Source organism: Semicossyphus pulcher, unplaced genomic scaffold, assembly GCF_022749685.1.
Source record: "Semicossyphus pulcher isolate SPU_LCO1_2020_fin unplaced genomic scaffold, fSemPul1.0.p SCAF_7, whole genome shotgun sequence".
Lineage (NCBI taxonomy): Eukaryota > Metazoa > Chordata > Actinopteri > Labriformes > Labridae > Semicossyphus > Semicossyphus pulcher.
The window spans coordinates 32,387,188-32,411,676 of NW_027211748.1; the positions used below are offsets into that span (position 1 = coordinate 32,387,188).

The window sequence follows — 24,489 nt, forward strand, 5'->3', positions numbered from 1 at the left end:
TAAACCAGTTAAACACAGTCAGATCAGGTTTATATAACAACTGTTCCTGGATCAGATTAAACTGGATTTAAACAAGAGACAAGCTCTTCTCAGAAGCACACACACATGTGTACAACACACACACACACACACGGACCCAAATGGTCCTGAACTTAATTGTGAAGGTGTGTTTTCTGTGAGGTCTGTGATTGGTTAAACACGAGTTAGATGTCATTTTTTAATAGAATGAGGGTTTATCACACACAAGATGCCTTCAGGTGATTTTAGTTTTTAACTACATTTAAATGTTTTACCCTTTAAAGTAAGTAGCCTTTAAAGCGTGCTGACAATAACAGTACAGTACCTTAAATATGTCTGTATATCTCACCCCACACCCGATGCAAAGTCTAAAAAGCTCTACAGCCGTGTAGTCTTTAGACACATCCTTACACTGTAACCGTCAGAGAGCTGCACGTCCACTCTGCTTTGAAATAAAGACATCAGAGAGAAAACGCTCAATCACAGGTTGTTTTTTATTTTATCTTTGTGAAAATAAAAAGAAGACTTTGATAAAAAGGCACAGATGTGAGGAGGTACAGGCGAGTCTGAACATGCAGAGACACAGCACCATCTAGTGGCTGTTAGACGAACTGCATTTCAACACAGCTCACACCTGCGAGCTGTTTATGTCCGCTCGCTGTGTTTGGTCCTCACAAGGACACAAGGCCTCAGTGTGTGCTCAGTAGAGCTTCATGGAGGCTTCAAACAGGCGGCTGAGGTCCTCCTCAGTGTGTTCTCTGGGGGACAGTTTGGTCACTCGCTCCTGAAACAGTGAAGCAAAAGACACCATGTTAAATCACACACGCACGCACACACACACACGCAGCCCCCCGCAGACGCATGCACGCAAACACATACACACAAACACACACACACACACACACACACACACACACACACACACACCTGAGGTGTGAGTTTGCACCTCAATAAAGCATCATTAGCTGAAGGTATAAACTACGAGGTTAATGAGTTTTTAAAAGCCTTAAACTGTGCAGTAATGTGTAAAAAGGTAAACATCTTCCTGGTGACTAACAAAAAGACACACCTGAGGGATGGTTCCTTTCACCAGAGCCGGGATGTCGTCTTTACTGTATCCAACAGCTCCCAGTCCGTCCTCCACCCGCAGGTCGAACAGGAACTGACGCAGCGTGTCGGCCAGAACAGCACCCGCATCCTCCCGCTTCACCTGCCGAATGTCTGCACCTGAATGCATCACAGAGTGTGTTACTGCACCCGAACGCAACACAGAGTCTGTTACTGAACCCGAACGCATCACAGAGTGTGTTAATGAACCTGAACGCAACAAAGAGTCTGTTACTGCACCCAAACGCATCACAGTCTGTTACTGCACCCAAACGCATCACACAGTCTGTTACTGCACCCGAACGCATCACAGAGTCTGTTACTGCACCGAGTCTGTTACTGCACCCGAACGCATCACAGAGTGTGTTACTGAACCTGAACGCAACACAGAGTCTGTTACTGCACCTGAACGCAACACAGTGTGTTACTGCACCTGAACGCATCACAGAATCTGTTACTGCACCTGAACGCAACACAGTGTGTTGCTGCACCTGAACGCTACACAGAGTCTGTTACTGCACCTGAACGCATCACAGAGTCTGTTACTGCACCTGAACGCATCACAGTCTGTTACTGCACCTGAGCGCAACAAAGTCTGTTGCTGCACCTGAACGCTACACAGAGTCTGTTACTGCACCTGAACGCATCACAGAGTCTGTTACTGCACCTGAACGCATCACAGAGTCTGTTACTGCACCTGAGCGCATCACAGAGTCTGTTACTGCACCTGAGCGCAACACAGTCTGTTACTGCACCTGAGCGCAACACAGTCAGTTACTGCACCTGAACGCATCCCAGAGTCTGCTACTGCACCTGAATGCAACACAGTGTGTTACTGTACCTGAATGCATCACAGTGTGTTACTGTGCCTGAACGCATCACAGTGTGTTACTGCACCTGAATGCATCACAGTGTGTTACTGCACCTGAAGGCATCACAGTGTGTTACTGTACCTGAAGGCATCACAGTGTGTTACTGCACCTGAAGGCATCACAGTGTGTTACTGTACCTGAAGGCATCACAGTGTGTTACTGCACCTGAAGGCATCACAGTGTGTTACTGTACCTGAAGGCATCACAGTGTGTTACTGCACCTGAAGGCATCACAGTGTGTTACTGTACCTGAAGGCATCACAGAGTGTGGTTGGATGCAGGTTTTCAGGTGATTCATGAGGTCTGCCTCCATCAATCGTGAGTTTAGTGCATGATAGTTGTGTTACGCTCAATCTGACCTCTGACCTCTCGTTAGACTGTAATGAGCTCTTATTATTATTACTGTAGTTCATGTAGTTATCATTGCAGCTGAGGCTAATTATTAGAACAGGTATGACATGCTGTGTTTTTCATGCGTTGTGTGTTATAGTGTGTCATTGTACAGATTATTATACCGAGGATCTCTGCAGCCTCCAGGTGGCGCTCTGGACACATTGGGGCTGTGAAGTTGAAGACAGCCGGAGATGTGAGGACCACTGAGAGACCATGAGGCTGAGGACACACACACACACACACGTTTGTCTTTCAATACTTGTGAGGACCCTCGCTGACAGAGTGCCTACGCCCTGACTCTGACCTAAACCTGATTCACACCTGAACCTGTGAAGAAGTCGGGATCAACACTGCACAGAAATGACACCATTTATGACCAGCCTGTTACATTTGGAAGCTTTAAGGCTATTAAACTTGAGAAACTGTCAATAAATCTAATCCCAAACATTTCTGCACAGAAACTGTATAAAGCTGCCGTGGTGCCTTCTCCACACTCACCACCAGAGGGTGCTCCACGCTGTAACCCTTTGCTGCATGAGTCTTCACGTTACCAGCGATGGGATACGACATCCCATGACTGTAGAGAGGAACATGTTGTCAGAACACTTGCATTCATGCTTTACTGAGTAACACTTTCATCACATTTCTGTCAGGGGTGAAAACATTCATGGATTATATGCAGGATTGAAACCTTGTTAATATGTGATTCAGGGGTTCATCCCAAATTTGACATTCATTTTTACCCACTGATCTTCTTCTCATCTGAGATATGTCAGAAGAATACTGTCAGCAGAGCAAGGCCGAAGCTGCAGCAGTGGGCATGTAATGCATCCTGGTACATGTAGGCACTGATGAGTAAACTACTTTAAAACTAGCTAAATATTAACTCTGTGTTTTGTGGCAGCAGAGTTTCTCACCACAGATGAACTCCAGCGTTTCCAAAGCCAATGCCGGCAAACACGCTGGCCAGGTGCATGCTGGACCGAGCCTCCAGATCCTCAGGGTCACGCACCGCCCTGTAAATAATCAATCAATCTGTCAATAAGTCACACTTCCTGTTAATAACAATCTTCTTCATGGTGCTTATGTTTCCTGTTTCAGGTAATTAAATTCACAACAAAGTTCTTGCCTTACAGAACATTTGATTTGCAGGTGGACAAAAAGTTACTTCAGTCTTTGTTTTTATTCCTTTTTATCCGATGTTTTAGTTAAATAAATATATTTTTGTTTGTTGTGCAGGATTATTTGATCTTTGGTGATTTAAAAATATAAGATATCTTCTAATCTTGGTATTTTCTGTGTTTTAAATTGTTTAATCTAAAATGGAGTTCCTCAGGGAGGCTGTTTGGGTCCTCTGTGGTTCTGCTGTAGAACCAATGACTAGATAGATGGACAACGCGTCTCCATCTGCTCTCATTTTACGTAATTGATGCCAAAACAGCCCCTGTGATAGGCGCTGCCATCTTGCGATGGTGACGTCATATGGAGCCAGAGTCTGTGCAGTAGAGATTGGCGAGTGAAGCAGCCGTAGCCACTTCCGCTAACCCAAACACACACTTAACTTACTGAAAAAACAGCAAGGATCCCGCACGCCGGCGTGTTTAACAGCAGAACAGCTTCTTGTGTCGGTCTGAGGTTAAAGTTCACAGGTATGGAAACTTCAATGACTGTAGTGATTGTTTTAGTTACGTTTCCACTCGCGGATCGTCCTCCGCTCTGCTCACCCGGGACTGATCGGCTGCAGGAGCCTAATTTGTCAACAGAGCTGTCAATCATCATTTTGACAGCATCAAAAAACTAATGAAAAATAAACTTGTCAGAAAAATGAACACTTGGACATAAATCAGCAGGATAAGAAATAACTATAATGACAGAAACCATGTTTGAGAAAAATGTATTTGACGTGTATTTTGATTTTATATTTTGACTCATGTCCCATCTGTTAACATGGAGGAGGCGGGCTTTATGAGCTATACTGCAGCCAGTCAGCAGGGGGCGCCAGAGAGGGTTTGGACCCACTTTTAGGGAGCTGTCATGTCATCCATCTTTTTATACAGTCTGAGTGTAGAACAGCTCAGGTTTAAACTTTATTTACCGTTTCATGTACTTGGCGAGCACATTGAGGGCGTGGCGGGACCAGACATCACTGATGGGGTTGCTGCCCTGGTAGGCAGGGCGGTTGATGGGGTTGGGGGGGCAGGGGCTCCTCTGGTTGTAGGGCAGGGCAGTGTACGACTCAAGAGCATGACTGCAGGAAGTAAAACAAATACATTATAAATGCATGAACACAGAAAATACACACACAGAACAAGATTAAAACATAGAATAATAACGTTAGTCCTGAGTCTGATGTTAAACAAGAACGAGACGTTCACCGTCTGAACCCTGACCTGTTTCTACATTTCACCTTCACAGTGTCATAAAGTCATTAACACGCTGCAGCTGAATGTAGGTGAGAGCCTTACATCTCTGAGAGGTCAGAGGTCACGGCTGCTCCACGTATCCTGCTTCAAACAGGAGAATAAAAGTGTGAGGTGTGATCTCAGGTGTTTCTGTCAGAACCTGCTCAAGCTGTGAGAGGTGATCAATAACACTTTACACTGTGATCAGACATGTGACCTCACATCCTGTAACACATGATAACGAACCCTGACCCTTAGATATTTGATTACATGTTGGTTTAGAAACTTAAATGTTCGAAATGAATGTTTATTAAATTACAGTCACCTCCTGAACTCTGACCTCTGACCTCTGCCTGTGAAACCAAACAAGAAGACGGTCGATCAGCCAGCATTGATCTGACAGGTTGTCGTCCACACACACGTCACCTGGACACTCAGGTGAGTTTATTTCACGACTGACAGAGACAGACAGGCAGGCAGAGACAGACAGGCAGACAGAGACAGACAGGCAGGCAGAGACAGACAGGCAGGCAGAGACAGACAGGCAGACAGAGACAGACAGACAGACAGGCAGGCAGAGACAGACAGGCAGACAGAGACAGACAGGCAGGCAGAGACAGACAGGCAGGCAGAGACAGACAGGCAGACAGACAGACAGACAGAGACAGACAGACAGGCAGGCAGAGACAGACAGACAGACAGGAAGGCAGGCAGAGACAGACAGACAGACAAACAGGCAGACAGAGACAGACAGACAGACAGACAGGCAGGCAGAGACAGACAGGCAGACAGAGACAGACAGACAGACAGACAGAGACAGACAGGCAGGCAGAGACAGACAGGCAGACAGAGACAGACAGACAGAGACAGACAGGCAGACAGAGACAGACAGACAGGCAGGCAGAAACAGACAGGCAGAGACAGACAGGCAGACAGAGACAGACAGACAGGCAGGCAGGCAGAGACAGACAGGCAGACAGACAGAGACAGACAGACAGGCAGACAGAGACAGACAGACAGGCAGACAGACAGGCAGGCAGAGACAGACAGGCAGACAGACAGGCAGGCAGGCAGACACAGACAGACAGGCAGACAGAGACAAACATACAGAGACAGACAGGCAGACACAGACAGACAGACAGGCTGGCAATAACAGACAGGCAGAGACAGACAGGCAGACAGAGACAGACAGACAGGCAGACACAGACAGACAGGCAGGCAGAGACAGACAGGCAGACAGACAGACAGAGACAAACATACAGAGACAGACAGACAGACACAGACAGACAGGCAGACAGATAGAGACAAACATACAGAGACAGACAGGCAGACAGACAGACAGACAGAGACAGACAGACAGGCAGACAGACAGACAGACAGACAGAGACAAACATACAGAGACAGACAGGCAGACACAGACAGACAGACAGACAGACAGAGACAAACATACAGAGACAGACAGACAGACAGACAGAGACAAACATACAGAGACAGACAGGCAGACACAGACAGACAGACAGACAGACAGAGACAAACATACAGAGACAGACAGACAGACAGACAGAGACAAACATACAGAGACAGACAGGCAGGCAGACCAGAGCACGTCGAAGCCGCTGTTGGCGGCGACTCTCTCGGGCATGCTCAGTGTGTGCTTGGGGTCCACGATACCCAGTGTGGGTCTGATGGCTCTGCTGGCGATACCTGAACACAGACAACCAATCACAGCTCAGACTGACTCTGACGTCATCAGTGCTCTTATACTGTACATGTGCAGTTCCTCTGGTGTCCACTTGAGGCTGTCTCCAGCAGTGAGTCAGTCCCCATAGAGCCCCATGTTAAACTTTACAGCAGAAATAAACATGTTTACAGCCTGGTACAAAAAACAGTTTGGGTCTCTATAGCTCATTTCTCTCTTCATGACAACTGTACGGGGAGAATCTTTATACAGCTCACCTGTTTACATTATATTAAGGCTCATTAGGGGCGTGGCCTCTTTGAGTGACAGCTGGGAGCTGCTAGCTGTCTGACTGGTTCAAAGCACTTGTTTACCTGTTTTGGCTTTCAGAGGTTCGTAGTCGAAGATGGCGACCCCGGTGGTCTCGCTGCCGGTCCCTGCAGTCGTAGGAACTAAAGTTTAAAGTTCAAACGAGAGAAAACATGTGAGTAAAGCGACCTTGACCTTTGACCTCTGTGATATCACAGGAACCTTGAGCTGATTCTTACAGATAAGAGAAGATGTGAGAGGTTAACGCTCGTTAACCAGCTGTGTGTTTCAAGTGAAATGTTCCCTTTAGAATAAAATAAAGAAATGTTGAATTAATCAGATCATCAACAAAGGAGAGACGCTAACGCACTATTTATTTATAATAAAACTCATTAGATATTAATACAGAAATAAATCCTGTTCATATTTTATTATTTAATTCAGAAAAACACGACAGGAAGAGTCACACGTAAATTAAATATAACAGATTTCATTAAACGAATGACTGAAGTTAAAGAGTTTAAATCACATTAAATATAAATAACATATTAGTCTGACAGGATCATCAAGCTTTATTTAGACTTTATATAAAATACATCAAAAATAAATCAGTTTATTAAACTTTAAAACATTTGAATCTGATTTAAGATACAGAAACAGAGCTACTGTTTTTACTCATGAATTACAGGCCTGTTAATTAAACCTGTTACCTGTAAGGAGCCTACCATCAGCCTACCCTCCAATAAGCTATAACCTTAATGGCTGTCATGGTGACCCAGGTGTTTCCTGTTACCTGCGATGAGCGGCTTCACGGCTCCGGTGACCGGCTTCCCTTTGCCGATCGGAGCGTTGACGAAGTCCAGGAAGTCTGCGTCAGGGTGACTCGCGTATAGGTTAGCTGCCTTACAGGTGTCAATCACAGAGCCCCCGCCAACCGCCACAAACACATCGAACGAGTCGTTTTTAGCGAAGGCGATGGCATCTTTGAAACTAAATCACAGAAACAGAGAGCAGTGCACGTTTTAATAACAGCCACCTGATTCAGCCCTCAGGACAGCTCCGCAGACCCTCACGCGCTCCGCAGACCCTCAGCGCTCTGCAGACCCTCACGCGCTCCGCAGACCCTCAGCGCTCTGCAGACCCTCACGCACTCCGCAGACCCTCAGCGCTCTGCAGACCCTCACGCACTCCGCAGACCCTCACGCGCTGCGCAGACCCTCAGTGCTCTGCAGACCCTCACACACTCCGCAGACCCTCAGTGCTCTGCAGACCCTCACGCACTCCGCAGACCCTCAGTGCTCTGCAGACCCTCACGCACTCCGCAGACCCTCAGTGCTCTGCAGACCCTCACGCACTCCGCAGACCCTCAGCGCTCTGCAGACCCTCAGTGTTCTGCAGACCCTCATGCGCTCCGCAGAGCCTCACGCGCTCCGCAGACCCTCACGCACTCCGCAGACCCTCAGTGCTCTGCAGATCCTCACACGCTCTGCAGACCCTCAGTGCTCCGCAGACCCTCAGTGCTCTGCAGACCCTCAGCGCTCTGCAGACCCTCACGCGCTGCGCAGACCCTCAGCGCTCTGCAGACCCTCACGCACTCCGCAGACCCTCAGTGCTCTGCAGACCCTCATGCACTCCGCAGACCCTCAGCGCTCTGCAGACCCTCATGCGCTCCGCAGAGCCTCAGGCACTCTGCAGACCCTAATGCGCTCTGCAGACACTCACACGCTCTGCAGACATTCACGCGCTCCGCAGACATTCACGCACTCCGCAGACCCTCACGCGCTCCGCAGACCCTCAGTGCTCTGCAGACCCTCAGTGCTCTGCAGACCCTCACCAATCCGCAGACACTCACGCACTCTGCAGACATTCACGCACTCTGCACATTCTCTAAATGGACACCTGAGGGTCTCACTGTTCAGGTCCTCACTACAGGATTAGGAAGACGTCCTCACAGTGAGCCTAAGAGCTCAGGAAGCCCTGTGTGTTACCTGGCCGTTTTGGCTCTCACCTGGTGTCAGTGGGCTCCACACGGACATTATCGTACACTTTGTACTTGACTCCGTTCTTGGCCAGAGACTCAAGGACAGCCTTCACCGGGGGAAGGAGGGACAGGTTCTTGTCAGTCATGAGACAGACGTTCCGAGCTCCGAGGTTCTGCAGGTCCTGCATGAGAACCGGAGAACAGGGTCACATAAAGATGATATTGACACCTTAAGGAGAGAGCAGACAGGTGTGTTTGGACTGATCCACACTCAGCTCTGGTGTATCTCAGGTCTGTAACCTGTGCAGAACCCTGCAGCCTCAGCAGAGACACTGTGTCTCTTTACAAACTATCAGAAACGAACTTCAGTGCTTTGATACAAAACTGCGAGATGACCCAGACCGAAGAATAAACACTTTGAATGAGGTCACATGAGGTCATATGAGGTCACATGAGGTCACATGTTTAAACTCTCCCCACAATGAACAGCGACAGTGTTTAACAGCAGAGTCTAAAACAGGCAGATTTTTGAATGGAATTCAGTCACATGGTTTCTTCTTCTAATCTTTGTGTCACATGTTCCACGCTGAACTTTAAATCAAGGACCTTTCATTGAGGCTTTGCTGTTAGCTGTTAGCCGTTAGCTTTATCTGTTAGCTTATATCTGTTTATTGGCGGGTTTTACTTGACAAGTTATGGCAGGATTTGTATGATAGCAGACTTAGCTCTTAGCATTAGCTGTTAGCATTTGGCAACATGTCCACCTGAGTGAGGTGGATTGTTTTGCAAAGAAATTGGTGATATTATTACACATGACCTCAGGCATGTGGTAAATGTGATGATGGAGATGATGTTTGGTTACCATGCCAATCTCTCTGCTGACTCCCTCTCCATACCGGATGTTGGAACTCGCCATCTGAAGTTCAACAAACAAACACGATGATACAAATTTACTGTTCAAACTCTGAGCTCACAAGTTAACAGGTGAAACTCTGAGGACCCGTTCACACCTGCCATCAACATGTGGTCTGAGTGATCTGATCACAGGTGGACAGCTTTGAGTGCAGGTGTAAACACAAACAGGAATCAGAGATCTGATCAGTCAGGACTCATTCAGAGGTGGATGCAGACGCATTGGATGAATTTACTCCCAAACACCATAAATGTTTTCATGCTTAAACTGTTTAAAATACAAACTGCTTTAATTTGACATCAAGACACGAAATCAGTTTGAACTCTTAAATAGAAATCAGACTTTCTTTAGTTTCCATCTTTGCAGTGATCGTCCTGCTGTGATCGCACTGTGACTTAAAACGATCATGTTTTCAACACAGTTTGGTGTGAGTCACCTCGAAGGCGTAGTCTGTCTTCCGCACAGTGCAGGTCGCTGCTCCTGCACCTGCAGGTAACACACATCAGGTAACACACATCAGGTAATAAACATCAGGTAACACACATCAGGTAACACACAGGTAACACACATCAGGTAACACACATCAGGTAACACACATCAGGTAACACACATCAGGTAACACACAGGTAACACACATCAGGTAACACACATCAGGTAACACACATTAGGTAACACTCATCAGGTAACACACATCAGGTAACACACATCAGGTAACACATCAGGTAACACACATCAGGTAACACATCAGGTAACACACATCAAGTAACACATCAGGTAACACACATCAGGTAACACACATCAGGTAACACACAGGTAACACACATCAGGTAACAAACATCAGGTAACAAACATCAGGTAACACACATCCGGTAAGACACAGGTAACACACATCAGGTAACACACATCAGGTAACACACATCAGGTAACAAACATCAGGTAACACACATCAGGTAACACACATCAGGTAACAAACATCAGGTAACACACATCAGGTAACACACATCAGGTAACACATCAGGTAACACATCAGGTAACACACATCAGGTAACACACATCAGGTAACAAACATCAGGTAACACACATCAGGTAACACACATCAGGTAACACACATCAGGTAACACACATCAGGTAACACACATCAGGTAACAAACATCAGGTAACACATCAGGTAACACACATCAGGTAACACACACAGGTAACACACATCAGGTAACAAACATCAGGTAACAAACATCAGGTAACACACATCCGGTAACACACATCAGGTAACACACATCAGGTAACACACATCAGATAACACACATCAGGTAACACATCAGGTAACACACATCAGGTAACACACATCAGGTAACACATCAGGTAACACATCAGGTAACACACATCAGGTAACACACATCAGGTAACAAACATCAGGTAACAAACATCAGGTAACACACATCAGGTAACACACATCAGGTAACACATCAGGTAACACATCAGGTAACAAACATCAGGTAACAAACATCCGGTAACAAACATCCGGTAACAAACATCAGGTAACACATCAGGTAACAAACATCAGGTAACAAACATCAGGTAACACATCAGGTTCTGACTCTGACACCTGCATGAAACAGTAGAGAGCAGTTGGAGCGACACGTTCTTTATAAGACAAATACTAACAGACCTGTGGTTGCAGTTGTTATTAATATGGTATGTCATCAACCATTGCTAATGATGATCAAATGTGTGTTTGATCAGCGTGATCAGCTCCGCGACACTAATATGTGTCACTTTATGAAACCAAAAATCACGTCTCCTGTTTCCTGTTGTTCCTGTCAGCACACGTATCCTCAGGCGGTGTGTGTGCTGCAGGCGCTAACATCAAACAGCACGTCCGCTCCGTGAATGGTCCGTTCATGTAGCCGCTGCGTTAACCAGCACCGGGACGAGGTGACGCTGTTAACGGGAAAACTCTCACTTATAAGCCACCTCGCGTAACGGAGCTGCTGACGTCACAGATAATGTTGGCAGGATGATCGAGGCTCCGTTACGCGGTGTGGTTTATAAGTGAGTGTATTCCCGTTAACAGCGGCACCTCGTTCCGGTGCTGGTTAACGCTGTGGTTACACAAATGGACAGTTCACTACAGTTCCTTAGCCATCGCCTCCTACCGGCTCTGCAGCCCCGGTAGTTCCTTCTTAGCTCCTTGGGGATTTTAGGTCTCCTGACGGTAACGCCGCTGTGTCGGGGTGCCATCAGCTGATCCCTGGTGTAAACAATGGAGCCCTGGCTCGCTTCTGCCAGGATGGGAATCGGACCGATAAAAGCACTCCAAACACGACAAAACCGAAAGAGCAGAGCCATATCTTATTGTTCTCACCACCGTCTGCTGGATTCATTTTGTCGATTTATTTGTCCTTAGTAAGGACTGTAATGTAAGGTTTCCTCACTCAACTTTACTCACAGCCATTCTTTCACATGGGTTTGCTTTGGCCAGTTACTACTGCTCTGCATCACGTGGTGCAACGCTGCGTTGTCATTTGTTGAGGGAGAAAGGGGGAGCGCTCGTTTTGACGCAGCTGATGTCCCGATTGAGGATTGTTGTCATTTAGAAATGAGATTGCGTATTTTATTTTGATTAATCGTGCAGCCCTAGTGTGAGTGCATGTGTGTGTGTGTGTGTGTGTGTGTGTGTGTGTGTGTGTGTGTGACAGAGAGAGGAGAGAGAGAGTCAGTACCTTGGTGGAAGGTGTTGGAGTGAGCAGGACATCTGCACCTGTTCACACAAGAACATTCATGTCACTGAGAACAGAACTCAAAAATCTGCAGGTTTAACGATGATGTTTTTTATGATCCACAGTTTTTGCTCAGACTCCAGAATCATCTGTGAATCACTTCTAAAATCTACTGAAACATTCATGTTTTAAATGGACATTAAATCAACTGTAATAAGCGTCCGTCTCAGCTCCGGCCTGATGTTTAGAAAAAGTTCTGCATGACTTAAACTACACCTTCTACAAGGCCAAATATTTCCAGTTGATTCTCCAACAAACCGACAGAGTGAATAAACCAGATCTGTACAACAAGAAGACTTTGAAGAACTGCTTTTATCTTGTTTTACTTTTATTATCTTATCAGCAAAAAGGGCATTTTTACCTCTTCATGCTGCTGAGACAAATAAAAAGTTTGGGTCTGAATGGGTGTCTAGGGTCAGGTTAATCTATCACAGGTTTCACTTGACTTATTACAAACTAAAACAGAGTTGTTCAGGTCTGACTGGTGCAGATACACAACTTCCAGAACTTCACATCACGTTGTCCGATGTGTGTGTTAACCAGAGTCTCTGTCTCTGTCACCTCTGATCCTGTTCAGTCACATTAATCAGCAGCAAATGTGCGTTTGTCAATGCAAAGTTTGGGTTTTTATAATCTCTCTTTAAAGTGGACATTACTGCTTCCCATGGTGTCACATTAGGCCGAATGTCCAGACACTTTGTACTGACGTAATAACAGTCTTCAGCTGAACTCTGCGCAGTGTTGAACCTGCATTTCCACATCAAGACTTACTAAAATGGTAGATTTTTGAAAGGAGTCCGGCGTGGCCCCTGCTCCTACCTAGAGAAAAACAAGAGGGAGGTTCTGCAGCCTAAAACGTCACCCCTCTGTGGTAGCACGAGGTCACCTTCACTTTACACGCTTTTCAATGATCGGGAATCAAACTTACGCAGCGCGCTCGAGCTGTCTGAGCAGGTGAACGACTCGGTCCCGTCCGGCCATCTCCGCGGTGCGTTGATGTGTTGATCCACAGCGCGAGGAGCACTCCGATTAAAACCCTCTGGCGTCAAGCAACTGTCAGCAGGACGGACTGCTTCCGCCTCCACATTTCAAAATAAAGGCCACAGGTTTCTTTTCCTCATAAATAATGACGTCACTACTGTATTTTACCTGATAGATTAATGGTTCAATTATTAACTGTCATATATAAAGACATTAAAATGGATTAGGAATATTTATTTGTTAACTAAAGAACATTTTTTAAACAACACTTGTTTACAGTCCTTTGAGTCATTACTAATATCATGATGTGCTTTTTTATCCCTGAACACTTTAATTTAAATACATTCATCTTATGCATATAAATGAGTGAATCCCAGCCAGATGATTGACACCTTGGCTCTTTAAATGAAAAATATATAAAAATCAAATCAAGTAGAATATTCAAAATGTAGAGAACATGTTATTCTTGTTATTCTTTATTTAATATTTTGTTATTTGTCTTTAGATTCTTTATTTTGTCAAAAGAAGAAGAAGAAGAAGAAGAAGAAGATATACTTTATTAATCCCTGAGGAGAATTCAATGTTTAATGTCTTTGCAGCTCCTTGTGACTAAATAAGTAACTGAAAATCCCTGCACCTTTATAACAGCTTAAACTCATCATTCATGTAGACTCTACTTCCGGAAAGGCTTTTCACAATAAGGTGTTTTTGAGGGTTTAGTTTTTCAAATTAAAAGGGCTACAGAGGCGTGCCTGGCTACAAACACATGATGTAGATTCACTGTATGTAGTTGTCTAAATGTTGAAAGGTCAGAGGTCACAGCTGTGAGAAAACATAGTTCAGACCTGCAGCGACACATCGACCTTTAAACAAAGCGCAGACTGTCAACACTGTTCACACCTTTTACTCTCACCTGGTTTCAGCTCAGACACTGAAGCAACAAACAAAAGTGTTCAGCAGTTAAATGTCTTCACTTTAATAAACACATTTAAAACCTCATATCAGCTCTTTTATTTTGAAATTCTTCTCATGTCTGGGTTAAACGTATGGAGGATCGTTTCTGTCAGGAGAGGGTTAATCCAACACGTCTCACCTTGACTCAGGTTTAAAACTTGAACCGTGTCACTCAGACCTCGTCAGGACGACGGCAGCTTCATCTGTTTGTGTACACCTGTAAACAAATCACCTGCAGTGTGCTCACTCAGCTCTGGGCCCGATCACACGTCCTCCTGATGGTTCAAACATTAACCATCATTTTAACCCTTCGAGGCCTGACACTGTCATTAAAGCAGGATCCATTTCATCAAGCCATTATTACAACATTTAAAAGCCACCTTGATGACATCATCATTGACACCTTGATGACATCATTAATAAGTTAAATCAAGGGAAGTTTTAGATGAGGCATAAAGTCATCTTCCTGTTCGTCTTTGTCTCTCAGTAATTATCCAGGACCGTCCCCCCCCCCCTCATTAACAACCACAGGAGAACTCCGCATCACACCGCTGTGAAGACGATGACTCACCTTCTAGCGGGGTTGTTGGGTTTAATGAGAGATGGACTGACACTCACATCTCCCAGAATCCTCTGGGAAGGGCCCACCTCATCAACACGCGACGACAGGTAAAGTTAACGAGTTACTGTGCTTCGTTATCAGAGCGGCTCGAGTCTCCGAGACAATCAGCCTGGACATAAAGTGAGCCAGCGAGGGCACGTTTTAACAGACAGTGGGTTCTTCTTCTTCTCTTCTTCCACCACTGGGAACATGGAAATGTTCGTGCACCTGTGGGGATATGAGGAGGTGCTGTGCCGTGTGTCTGATCAGGCAGAGCTGAGGTTCAGTGGTTGTCTTTGTTTAGAATGTAACGTCACATGTCTACCTGTTTTTTTTAATATGTAAATAAAGTGTTTGTTAAAAAAAAAAAAAATCTCTTCTTCTTCTTTTCTTCTTCTAGTGCCACCAAGGTTCCTGCTCTCTACTCAGACCCACAGGAGAGCTCCTTAAACCATCACCTGGTTTACATGTGACATGGTGTGAGTGTGCTCTGGTTAGACAGCAGGGCTTTGTGTTCAAGTGTGTGTGTACTGTTGATGTGTACGACTCCTCTCAGCTTCAGGTGAGACCTCCACGCTGGCCCTGATGACGCCACAGAGCAGACATTAGGAGGAGTTGATATGATGGTCTCTGCAGTTCTGACTCTTAGTGAACCGTTTGTCTTCCTGACGCACCTTCGGGCAGGTGAGTTTCTCTTTTCTGTGTGTGGGTGAAGTTTAGTTTCTTTAAAGACAAACAGAGTTAAAGTGACGTCACAGAGTGTCACTGTGTTTTCTGTTGGAGCGGGAGATGAAGGTCAGAGAGTCGGTCCACGGTCCCGCGCTGAAAGGTCACATCATCTTCATCTTTATCGTCTGCTCGCGCCCAAAAAACAGGAAGTCAGCTGCTGTCCGCTTGAGCTCCACACGTCTGAGTTAAAGTCAAGTTTGAGATGAAGGTCAGAGACACTGTCTGCTGCTCAACCACCACATGTGTGTCCATGTGCAGAGGAAGATTCAACACACCCGAGTGAAACCCCTGAAGAAGAGGAGGAAGCTTCTTCACCATCATCATCTTCAGTCTCATTCACATCTGAGCGCGTGCAGAGCCCCCCCCGACTGAAACTCACACCATATATAAACAAGGAAACAGCTCGAGTGTTTGATCTGACTGAAGAGACGCAGACAGACCGAGCAGAGGTGGATGAAGACAGACTGACTGAGAGACAGACAGGTAGACTGACAGACAGGCAGCAGCTCTGAAGGACGATCAGGTAAGAGAACTTTTTTTCTTTTGTTCTGAACTTTATTTTATAGACAAATTGAGCGTACAGTTAAAGTGCCATATTCTAACAACATAAACAAGGAAAAGAGAACGTGGAAAAGGAAAAACAACAACAAAAAGAAAACGACAACAACAAACAAAATTAAGTCGCTAAAAATGAAACATTACACCAAATGACAGCTTGGTAATATTTCACATGTTACAGTAAACATAGCCTCAGGAACAGCTGGAGAGGTAATTTTCTCTGCACAGGCACAGAGAGTGTACCCGACCCACTTCAAACCTCTACAACATGATTCAGTACTGACAGTATTACTAATCCCTCAGCATGTCCTCACAGGTCGTCCCTGAGGCTTATAATCCCTCAGTTTGTCCTTGCAGGCGAGCTGTTGAACTTGTTCCTGTGTTGTTGCAGCAGTGAAGGAGATGAAGCTGAACGTGTTGCTGTGTGTTGCCGCTTTGCTCGGTGCCTTCCTCCCCCCCTCCGCTGACTGTCGACCCGTCCACGCCCCCACTAGCCCCCACCTGCTCCTCCCCCGACCACTGCTCCTCCGCCTCGGAGAGGAGATGTCCCTCCAGCTGGGAGGAGATGGAGGATCCTCCTCTTCTGCTCTGGACCTCCTCTCCTCCTCCTCTTCATCTTCCTTGGTGGTGACCCAGGCTCTGCTACAGCTCACACAGCACCTCCTTCAGGCCCGGGCGGAGCAGCAGCAGCAGGAGAAGGAGGAGGAGAGCGGGGAGAAGGGGAAGAGGTCCGACGACTCCCCCATCTCCCTGGACCTGACTTTCCACCTGCTGAGGGAGGTGCTGGAGATGGCCCGCGCCGAGCAGGTCGCCCAGCAGGCCGACAGCAACCGCAAGATGATGGACGATTTCGGGAAGTGATCAGAGTCTGAAGAAACGTCACTTCCTGTTAACTGTTTCATCTTCCCCCCCGAGAGCATCCAGAGTCAGTCAGTGTTTCACCTTCACACCTTCAGCGTGCACTTCACCTGCTCTCTGATGAACACCTTTAAACCAGAGATGAACTCTTTTAGTTTTGATGTATATTATCATTATTATTATGCGATGTAAATATATTTATGAATACTTTAATCATCAGCTAAAATAATGAACAAACTAAAGAACAAATGAATAATTAAATGTTGTTAAATTAAAGGAATGTAAGAAATGTACTGTATCATGCTTTACTGACTGCTGACAGTGTTTAACCCTTTCATCCTGAGACACGTTTAGACACTCAGTGGACTAACTTTATATTTATGTGGGTTTTGTTTACCTTAAGTCAGCCAGCATGTGTCATTTAGATCTTTATGTTAACGCGTTTGAATTGTTTGTTATTGTTGTTGTTGTTGTTGTTGTTGTTGTTGTTGTTGTTGTTGTTGTTGTTGTTGAGTCAGCGCCTGTTGATCCTCCTGACGGTTTCACTGTCTGCTCTTCAGACCCAACATCAGTTTGAGATGACGTTATAGAATCATGAGGTGATTTTATTCCAAAAACCATGACAACTGGTTTGACCTTTGACCTCGAACTGTAAACACTGCACTTGAACCATTTAAAGAAACAGAGAGCAGGGATTAGGTTTTTGAAGTCAAAGGTCAAAGAGCAGTGATTGAAGCTGCAGGTACGTCCCTCAGGCTGTGTGGGCAGGTCACCTGTGTCCTGCTGAGTTCAGAGACCAATGCATTCAAATGGTTAAAACCACAGAATAACTGCACAACACATGCGCCATGTTTAAAGTGTTTCTGTGCAGTTTGCCTCGACTGTGACTCGTGGATATCAAACATGATGGGACAGGAGAAGGTCAGCATCACCTGCTGCAGGTGCTCAGTGGGTCACCTGCATGTGCTGAACTCTTAAAAACACTCTGTTACTTCAGCTGAACCTCAAACAGTGAGGGAACCAAACGATGATTAAAACCGAGTAAAGTCTGGTGCCACCTTCTCCTCAGCTGACAAAAAGGACACTTCCTTTTAGAGACCCTTTCATAATAAAACATCATTTATTCAGCACTTTAACTGGAAATATTTCTACTGAAGAAACAAACTGTTAGTTAAAAATATTTAAAAGTCAGACATGTTTTAGTTCAGCACAAATTCTAACTCAGAAAACGTCCTCATAAGAAATTACATTTTCCTCCATGAATCTGTGAAAGGTCTCTGAATGATTCTGCAGGTAACATCGAGAATATAAAACAATCAAAACGTCTGACAGCAAAAACAGGTGTCACAGGTGTCACAGGTGTCACTTCTGGTTGAGCCAGCTGAAGGAGAAGACGTGTTTGGGTCCATCTTTGTCCTCCGACTCGTTCTGCTGATCGGACTGAACCTGCAGCAGGAGGTGAAGAAGACGTGTTAATGTCGATTAATTAATCACAAACTCTGTCATTAACGAGATTACACTTCAATCCACTGACAGCACTGATAATAACAATAATCATGTATATGAAAAATAATGAAGCATGTTTGAAGTAATATGAATGCACAAGTCTCAGATTTCCCAGTAGCCAACATAACACCTGAATGCAACATGTGATGTCATACCTGAGGGGTGGCGCTGGGGGTGGGGAGGGGCAGAGGGACTGGGGCAGATGTTGAGGGGGCGGGGCTTTTAGTCTGTAAGGGGTTGATGTTGGTGGGCGGGGCTTCTGAGGGTCTCTGTGGGGGCGGGACTAAAAGCTGAACTCCTGTAGGCTGAACAGGAGCCAGAGGAGGCTGCTGATTGGCTGAGAGTCCGGCAGCGTGCTGCTGCGGCTCAGCTTGACTTCCTGCTGTCGTCCCTCTGACCTCCACCGCTTCCTCTTCATCGTCGTCATCGTCTTCATCTACTGCGGAGACAGCACAGTGTGCATGTGAAGGTACGCTCGATGCTAACAATGCTAACATCGTAGCATATTCTATGACAACACATTAACATACTAACAATTAGGAGTCCATTAGATGATAGCAGCTCCACGCTAAAACATGCTCTAATGCTAACCTATTAGCAGTAAACTATACTGTTTGACTGTAGATCCATGTTAAAAGCATTAGCTTTATGTCTCTCTTTGTTAGCATTCTAGCATGCTGAGATGTTAGCATGACAAGCCTAAACAAAGACAAACCTTTAGCATAAACTGAAGGTCATTACAGAAGCTAACAGCTACAACATCAGGAAGTATTATACTATTACATGATAAGCTATTTCAATGCCAACCCATTTAGCAAACACTGTTGTAACCTTTGGTAGTTTAATGCTACGCTAACCTACCACATATATTGTCATATACTGAATTATGATAGCTGCTGTGCTAACAGTTAGCACACAAGCCTCTCCTGAGGTTATCTGTTTGATTCAGGTGTCTTCTCTCTGATTGGACGGTTAGACAACGACTTCCTGTTTCTTACCTTTGATGAAGTCGACCTTGCTCAGCGCTCTCCTCTGACACTCAAAGTTAGCCGTGAAGTGCTCCATTTTCTCGTAGCCATGTTGGACCTGATCCAGCCGAGACGTGTCGGTGCCCTCAACGATCCTGACCACAAAACAGACTCAGTTTACTAACATGCAACGCTTCACCTGCAGGGATTATTATGACATCACACACGGTCACATGATGTCACAGACTGACACTTACTTCTGCAGCAGAGGTTTGGCCGTCTGTGGAGAACCAAAGGAAAATATCAGTGTTCTCCAGAGCAGCTTATTGACACTCAAATCTGTACATAAAATAGAATATATAACTCCTCTTATCAGACTGAACCCGCAGCAGGACAAGGAGGAGAAGGGATAGGATAAGATGAAGAAGAAGAGAAAGAGGACAACTACAACAATAATTTCCCTACAGTCCCTGAATGCATCAGGAGAAAACAGGTGATGTGGACGACAGGTCACTGAACCACTCAATTGGGATAACTTCCTGTCAGTGCCGTGCGTTCAGGCTCACCTGCAGGAACACGGCCATCTCGGACTCGTCCAGGCTCTGGATGGCGGTCTCCAGCAGCTTGGCGGTGCTCTCCAGGTGTTCCGTGTACTTCCTCCTCAGACTGCGGATGTAGTCCAATTTCTCCTCCTGCTCACAGCTGATCCTCAGAGTCATCTCACCTTTCCTCTCCTCCAGCAGAGCGAACAGGTGATCGAATGTCTCGCACACTTTCGACTTCTGTCTGCGACCGTTCTCCTGAAAACACAGAGTCAGACAGGTACGCTCAGGTGAACCAGGTGTGCAGCAGGTGGAAGGCAAACCTGCCATCGTAGTGTTAAATGAACTCACGTCCACAGCTTTGCAGGTTTCCTCCAGCTGACTGATGATGGCCTGAGTCCTCTCATTGTTACCCACCAGCATAGAGATACAGTCAGTCAGCTCGGCCTACACACACACACACACACACACACACACACACACAGTCAGTGTCCTTCAGAGAAGCTGATTGGTTGGGGTCTGTGCGCCCCCTGGTGGTCAGACAGTCACACTGACTGTCTCACAGCTGACTGCTGAGCTCCCACATGAAAGCAACAAGAGCTGTGATTGGTCAGTTTGTGTTTCTGACAGACTGTTTAACTTATGAGTCTGAAAGTGAAGCCAAAGCAGAAGTGTCTTCAACCTGCATTCTCTCTAATGTCCAGCAGGGGGCGACTCCACTAGTCTGATCCTATAGAAGTCTATGAGAACATGCTCCTCCTCCTCTCCTGATGTATTCCCTCAGTAAACATGTTCCTAATGAGTTTATGGTCTCAGTCTCTAGTTTCAAGTCTTCTTCAACACAGCATGATGTTCATTTAGTCACTGATGCTCCCATTGAGAGTCACACAGACCAGGAAGAGGGGAGGGGTTAGGGCGGGGCTACCTGTGATTGACAAAAATGTCAAATGTAAAAAAAAAATGTCACTAGCCATATTTGCATATTAATATATATTAAAAAAATTAATAATATTTCAGTTAATGTGAATAACCGATACACCTTGCTTACCAAGCTAGCACTAGCTTTAGCTGATAGCTTAGCATTTGCTAATACTTTGCTCCTGTCCAGCTTTTGGTGCAAAATACCAAGACAGGTTTCTGTCTCACCTTCTGTGTGAGGAAGACGCTGTCGAGCGGAGCGACCTCACAGTCTTTATGAGCTCCGAACACTTTACACAGAGAACAGGTGGGGACGCCGCAGGTGATGCAGTAGATGTTGATCTTCTCCTCCTCGTGATCCTCACACATGGGCTGCTGCTGCTTCACCTCCGGGACCGGTCTGCTGCTCCCACAGAGAGACGGGGGAGACGGGGGTCTGATGTGTCATCTCTTATAAGAGGTTTACTTTGAGTTGTGTTTGACTGTTTTTACAGTGTTTGTGACGTTATTGAAGTAGTTACATGTTTACTGTGCAAATATACACTATATATAAAGAGATTTTAACTTCATTTACTTTGATTTGGAACATTCGATTCGCTCACAAACATAATTAATAATTTAGTTTCTTTCTCCACACGTTTACAGGAACCTTCACATCTTACACACTGATGTATATAAAGATCACAAACATCATTAACAGGACAGTACTCGCCCATGGTATCCACCCTCAGATAATAAACTGTTTTATTTCATAATTTAACAGATTATTGTTATTTTACATTCATTCTTTGAGTTGTGAATGTTTTACGTTGAGTTGTTCTTAAAAAGCAGAAACACACAGCTGTTTATCAGCTCGTCCTCCTGCCGTCCACAGGAGGGACATTCCTCAGACAGTCGAGCTGCTGTCTCACTGACCCACAGCTAAAAATAGACCCAGTCTGGGTGTCACAGCTAACAGCTAACTGCTAACACACACCTGTCCCCGTCATCAGAGTCCTGCTCACTGGCTGTAAACATCCTGTTGACCCACAGTCACACATGTTGATCACTTTCATCTCTCCATGTGTTCACTACGTTAGCTTAGCACCATCACTAGAAGCAGGGGGAAACTAAGCTAATGATGCCAAACTATCCAGAGCTACAAGCGAGCAGGTTTTAATAACATCCTCTTTATGTTAACAGAGACGACTGACAGATAGCTTCAGCTAAACCACCAAAACCATTTCATGTAGCATGTAGCTTGCTAGCTAGCATAATTTTAAATGGAGGATAACATTGATTATTTCAGCTTACAAGTTTAAGAAGACACAGCTCTTTAGTCAGCTTAAAATGCAAATACCAATTTAGATTGACGCTAACAGGTTAAAGGAGGATGCTACTCTGAAGTTACACTACAAAGGCCTCAGTGTGGACAACAGGAAGAGAAACCAGCCAATCACAGAGCGGCTGCTGCTGTTGTGACCCTGGTTCTGGTTCTTCAGAAATGCAGATTCATGTGACTCAGCAGAAACCGGAGCTGAACAGTTTCAACATGCTGAGTTTAAAAACTGACATCAGATCAGCTCAGGTGAACTCTTCGATACTCCACCTTTGGTGAAGTCACATTATCTACCTTAGCATACAACCTGACCACTGTGATGTCATCAGTAAACTACCAAAATAAAAGCCTGGGGTCTCACAACCCATGATTCCATTTAACATTCCAGGAAAGGTTTTTCTTTTTGCGTTAAAAGTGAAGTTAAATGTTTCATGTATGGCTGTTTTAATGTGTCCAGGTGTGTCCAGGTGTGTGTTACCTGCTGCTGCCCTGCTTGTACATGTCGATAATGTTCTCCACCAGCAGGTTCCTCTGTAGTCCGTACACTCCATGTCGATCCAGAACCACCTCATGACGGCAGGACGGGCAGCGGAAACGACCGCCGGACGTCACCGTGGAGCCGCTCCTCGTCGACAGGTAGGGGTTGGATGCCTGCAGGGGGGGCGGGGCATCACACAGGTACAGATGTTTGTGATTGAAAACGCTACGTTAACTTAAACCATCTGATTTTATTCTTTAAAACATGAAACACACCTGTTAGTACCCACTTGTAAAACACAGGTGGTGACTGTTACTATGACATATAACTATGAAAAAAATCAGCCTGTGGCGCTTACAGGAAGTGATGTCATACGGAGTGAAGACACACCTGGACGGGTGAGACGCGGTCACACTGCTGCTGAGTTTCAGACCACATGAACAGAAAAAATAGAAACCCGAGTGTCTTCTCTCACCTGTGTGTGTCCTCATCTGTGTGTGTCCTCACCTGTGTGTGTCCTCATCTGTGTGTGTCCTCACGTGTGTGTATGTGTGTGTTCACCTGGAAGACGTCGTTGGCACACTTGCGGCACAGGTTGTGTTGGCAGGGCAGGATGACCACAGGTTTGGTGAACATCTCCAGACAGATGGGACAGACGAGCTGCTTCTCCAGACTGTCCATGGTGCTCAGTGAGGGGAGAGGACGGGGGAGACAACAGGAAGCTGGACAGGACGGGGGAGACAACAGGAAGCTGGACAGGACGATTAAACAGAGTAAAGAAATAAAGAAGAAGAAATAGCTGCAGAGAGCAGCGCGGCAGGTTTGTGTCCGGAGTGAGAAACACTCGGTCTGTTTTTAGACAGACAGACGTCAGCCGTTGCCGTGCCGACATGCCCTTATATGTCAAAGGTCACAAGGAGGCAGGACAGGAGGGGGAGTAAGCAGAGAGAGTTTATTAAAGGGACAGTACACTGTTTCAGAGCAGGAGGCTGCAGCGCCGCCTGTTGGAGAAAACACCCGAACAACAACATAAAACTACAAACAACAGAGATAAATGTGTAAAGTGTGTAACAGTGTGTACAGTGTGTGTAACAGTGTGTAACAGTGTGTACAGTGTGTGTAACAGTGTGTAACAGTGTGTAACAGTGTGTGTAACGGTGTATGTAACAGTGTGTACAGTGTGTGTAACAGTGTGTAACAGTGTGTAACAGTGTGTGTAACGGTGTGTAACAGTGTGTAACAGTGTGTGTAACGGTGTATGTAACAGTGTGTACAGTGTGTGTAACAGTGTGTACAGTGTGTGTACAGTGTGTACAGTGTGTAACAGTGTGTGTACAGTGTGTGTACAGTGTGTGTACAGTGTGTACAGTGTGTGTGTACAGTGTGTAACAGTGTGTGTAACAGTGTGTGTACAGTGTGTAACAGTGTGTGTACAGTGTGTGTACAGTGTGTGTACAGTGTGTGTACAGTGTGTAACAGTGTGTGTAACAGTGTGTGTAACAGTGTGTGTACAGTGTGTAACAGTGTGTACAGGGTGTGTGTACAGTGTGTGTACAGTGTGTAACAGTGTGTGTAACAGTGTGTGTACAGTGTGTGTACAGTGTGTAACGGTGTGTAACAGTGTGTAC

General features: G+C 45.7%; 3 protein-coding genes across 4 annotated transcripts; 1 reads left to right on the forward strand and 2 right to left on the reverse strand.

Moving 5' to 3' along the window:
• Positions 1-493: 493 nt before the first annotated feature.
• adhfe1 (alcohol dehydrogenase iron containing 1) lies at positions 494-13,498 on the reverse strand. Of its 2 annotated transcripts, XM_069684907.1 has the most exons (15): positions 13,379-13,498; positions 12,394-12,431; positions 10,110-10,159; positions 9,623-9,676; positions 8,788-8,942; positions 7,573-7,769; positions 6,845-6,922; positions 6,391-6,496; positions 4,856-4,897; positions 4,486-4,638; positions 3,308-3,406; positions 2,889-2,967; positions 2,513-2,609; positions 1,088-1,245; positions 494-802 (listed from the first exon to the last, which is right to left on the reverse strand). In XM_069684907.1, exons 1-15 carry the CDS (start codon positions 13,429-13,431, stop codon positions 719-721), a joined length of 1,443 nt encoding a protein of 480 aa, XP_069541008.1. In that variant the 5' UTR covers positions 13,432-13,498; the 3' UTR covers positions 494-718. The 2 variants fall into 2 exon arrangements, with proteins under 2 accessions (XP_069541008.1, XP_069541009.1); XM_069684908.1 differs by lacking the exon at positions 4,856-4,897.
• Positions 13,499-16,675: 3,177 nt separating this feature from the next.
• LOC138612019 (corticoliberin-like) lies at positions 16,676-17,134 on the forward strand. Its single transcript, XM_069685310.1, has one exon. The coding sequence runs from the start codon at positions 16,676-16,678 to the stop codon at positions 17,132-17,134; it is 459 nt and encodes a 152-aa protein (XP_069541411.1).
• Positions 17,135-18,311: 1,177 nt separating this feature from the next.
• LOC138611393 (E3 ubiquitin-protein ligase TRIM63-like) lies at positions 18,312-23,665 on the reverse strand. Its single transcript, XM_069684469.1, has 9 exons — positions 23,423-23,665; positions 22,862-23,034; positions 21,294-21,468; positions 20,499-20,594; positions 20,172-20,405; positions 19,863-19,885; positions 19,636-19,760; positions 18,793-19,076; positions 18,312-18,577 (listed from the first exon to the last, which is right to left on the reverse strand). The coding sequence occupies exons 1-9, from the start codon at positions 23,540-23,542 to the stop codon at positions 18,494-18,496; spliced, it is 1,314 nt and encodes a 437-aa protein (XP_069540570.1). The 5' UTR covers positions 23,543-23,665; the 3' UTR covers positions 18,312-18,493.
• Between the last annotated feature and the right edge of the window lie 824 nt (positions 23,666-24,489).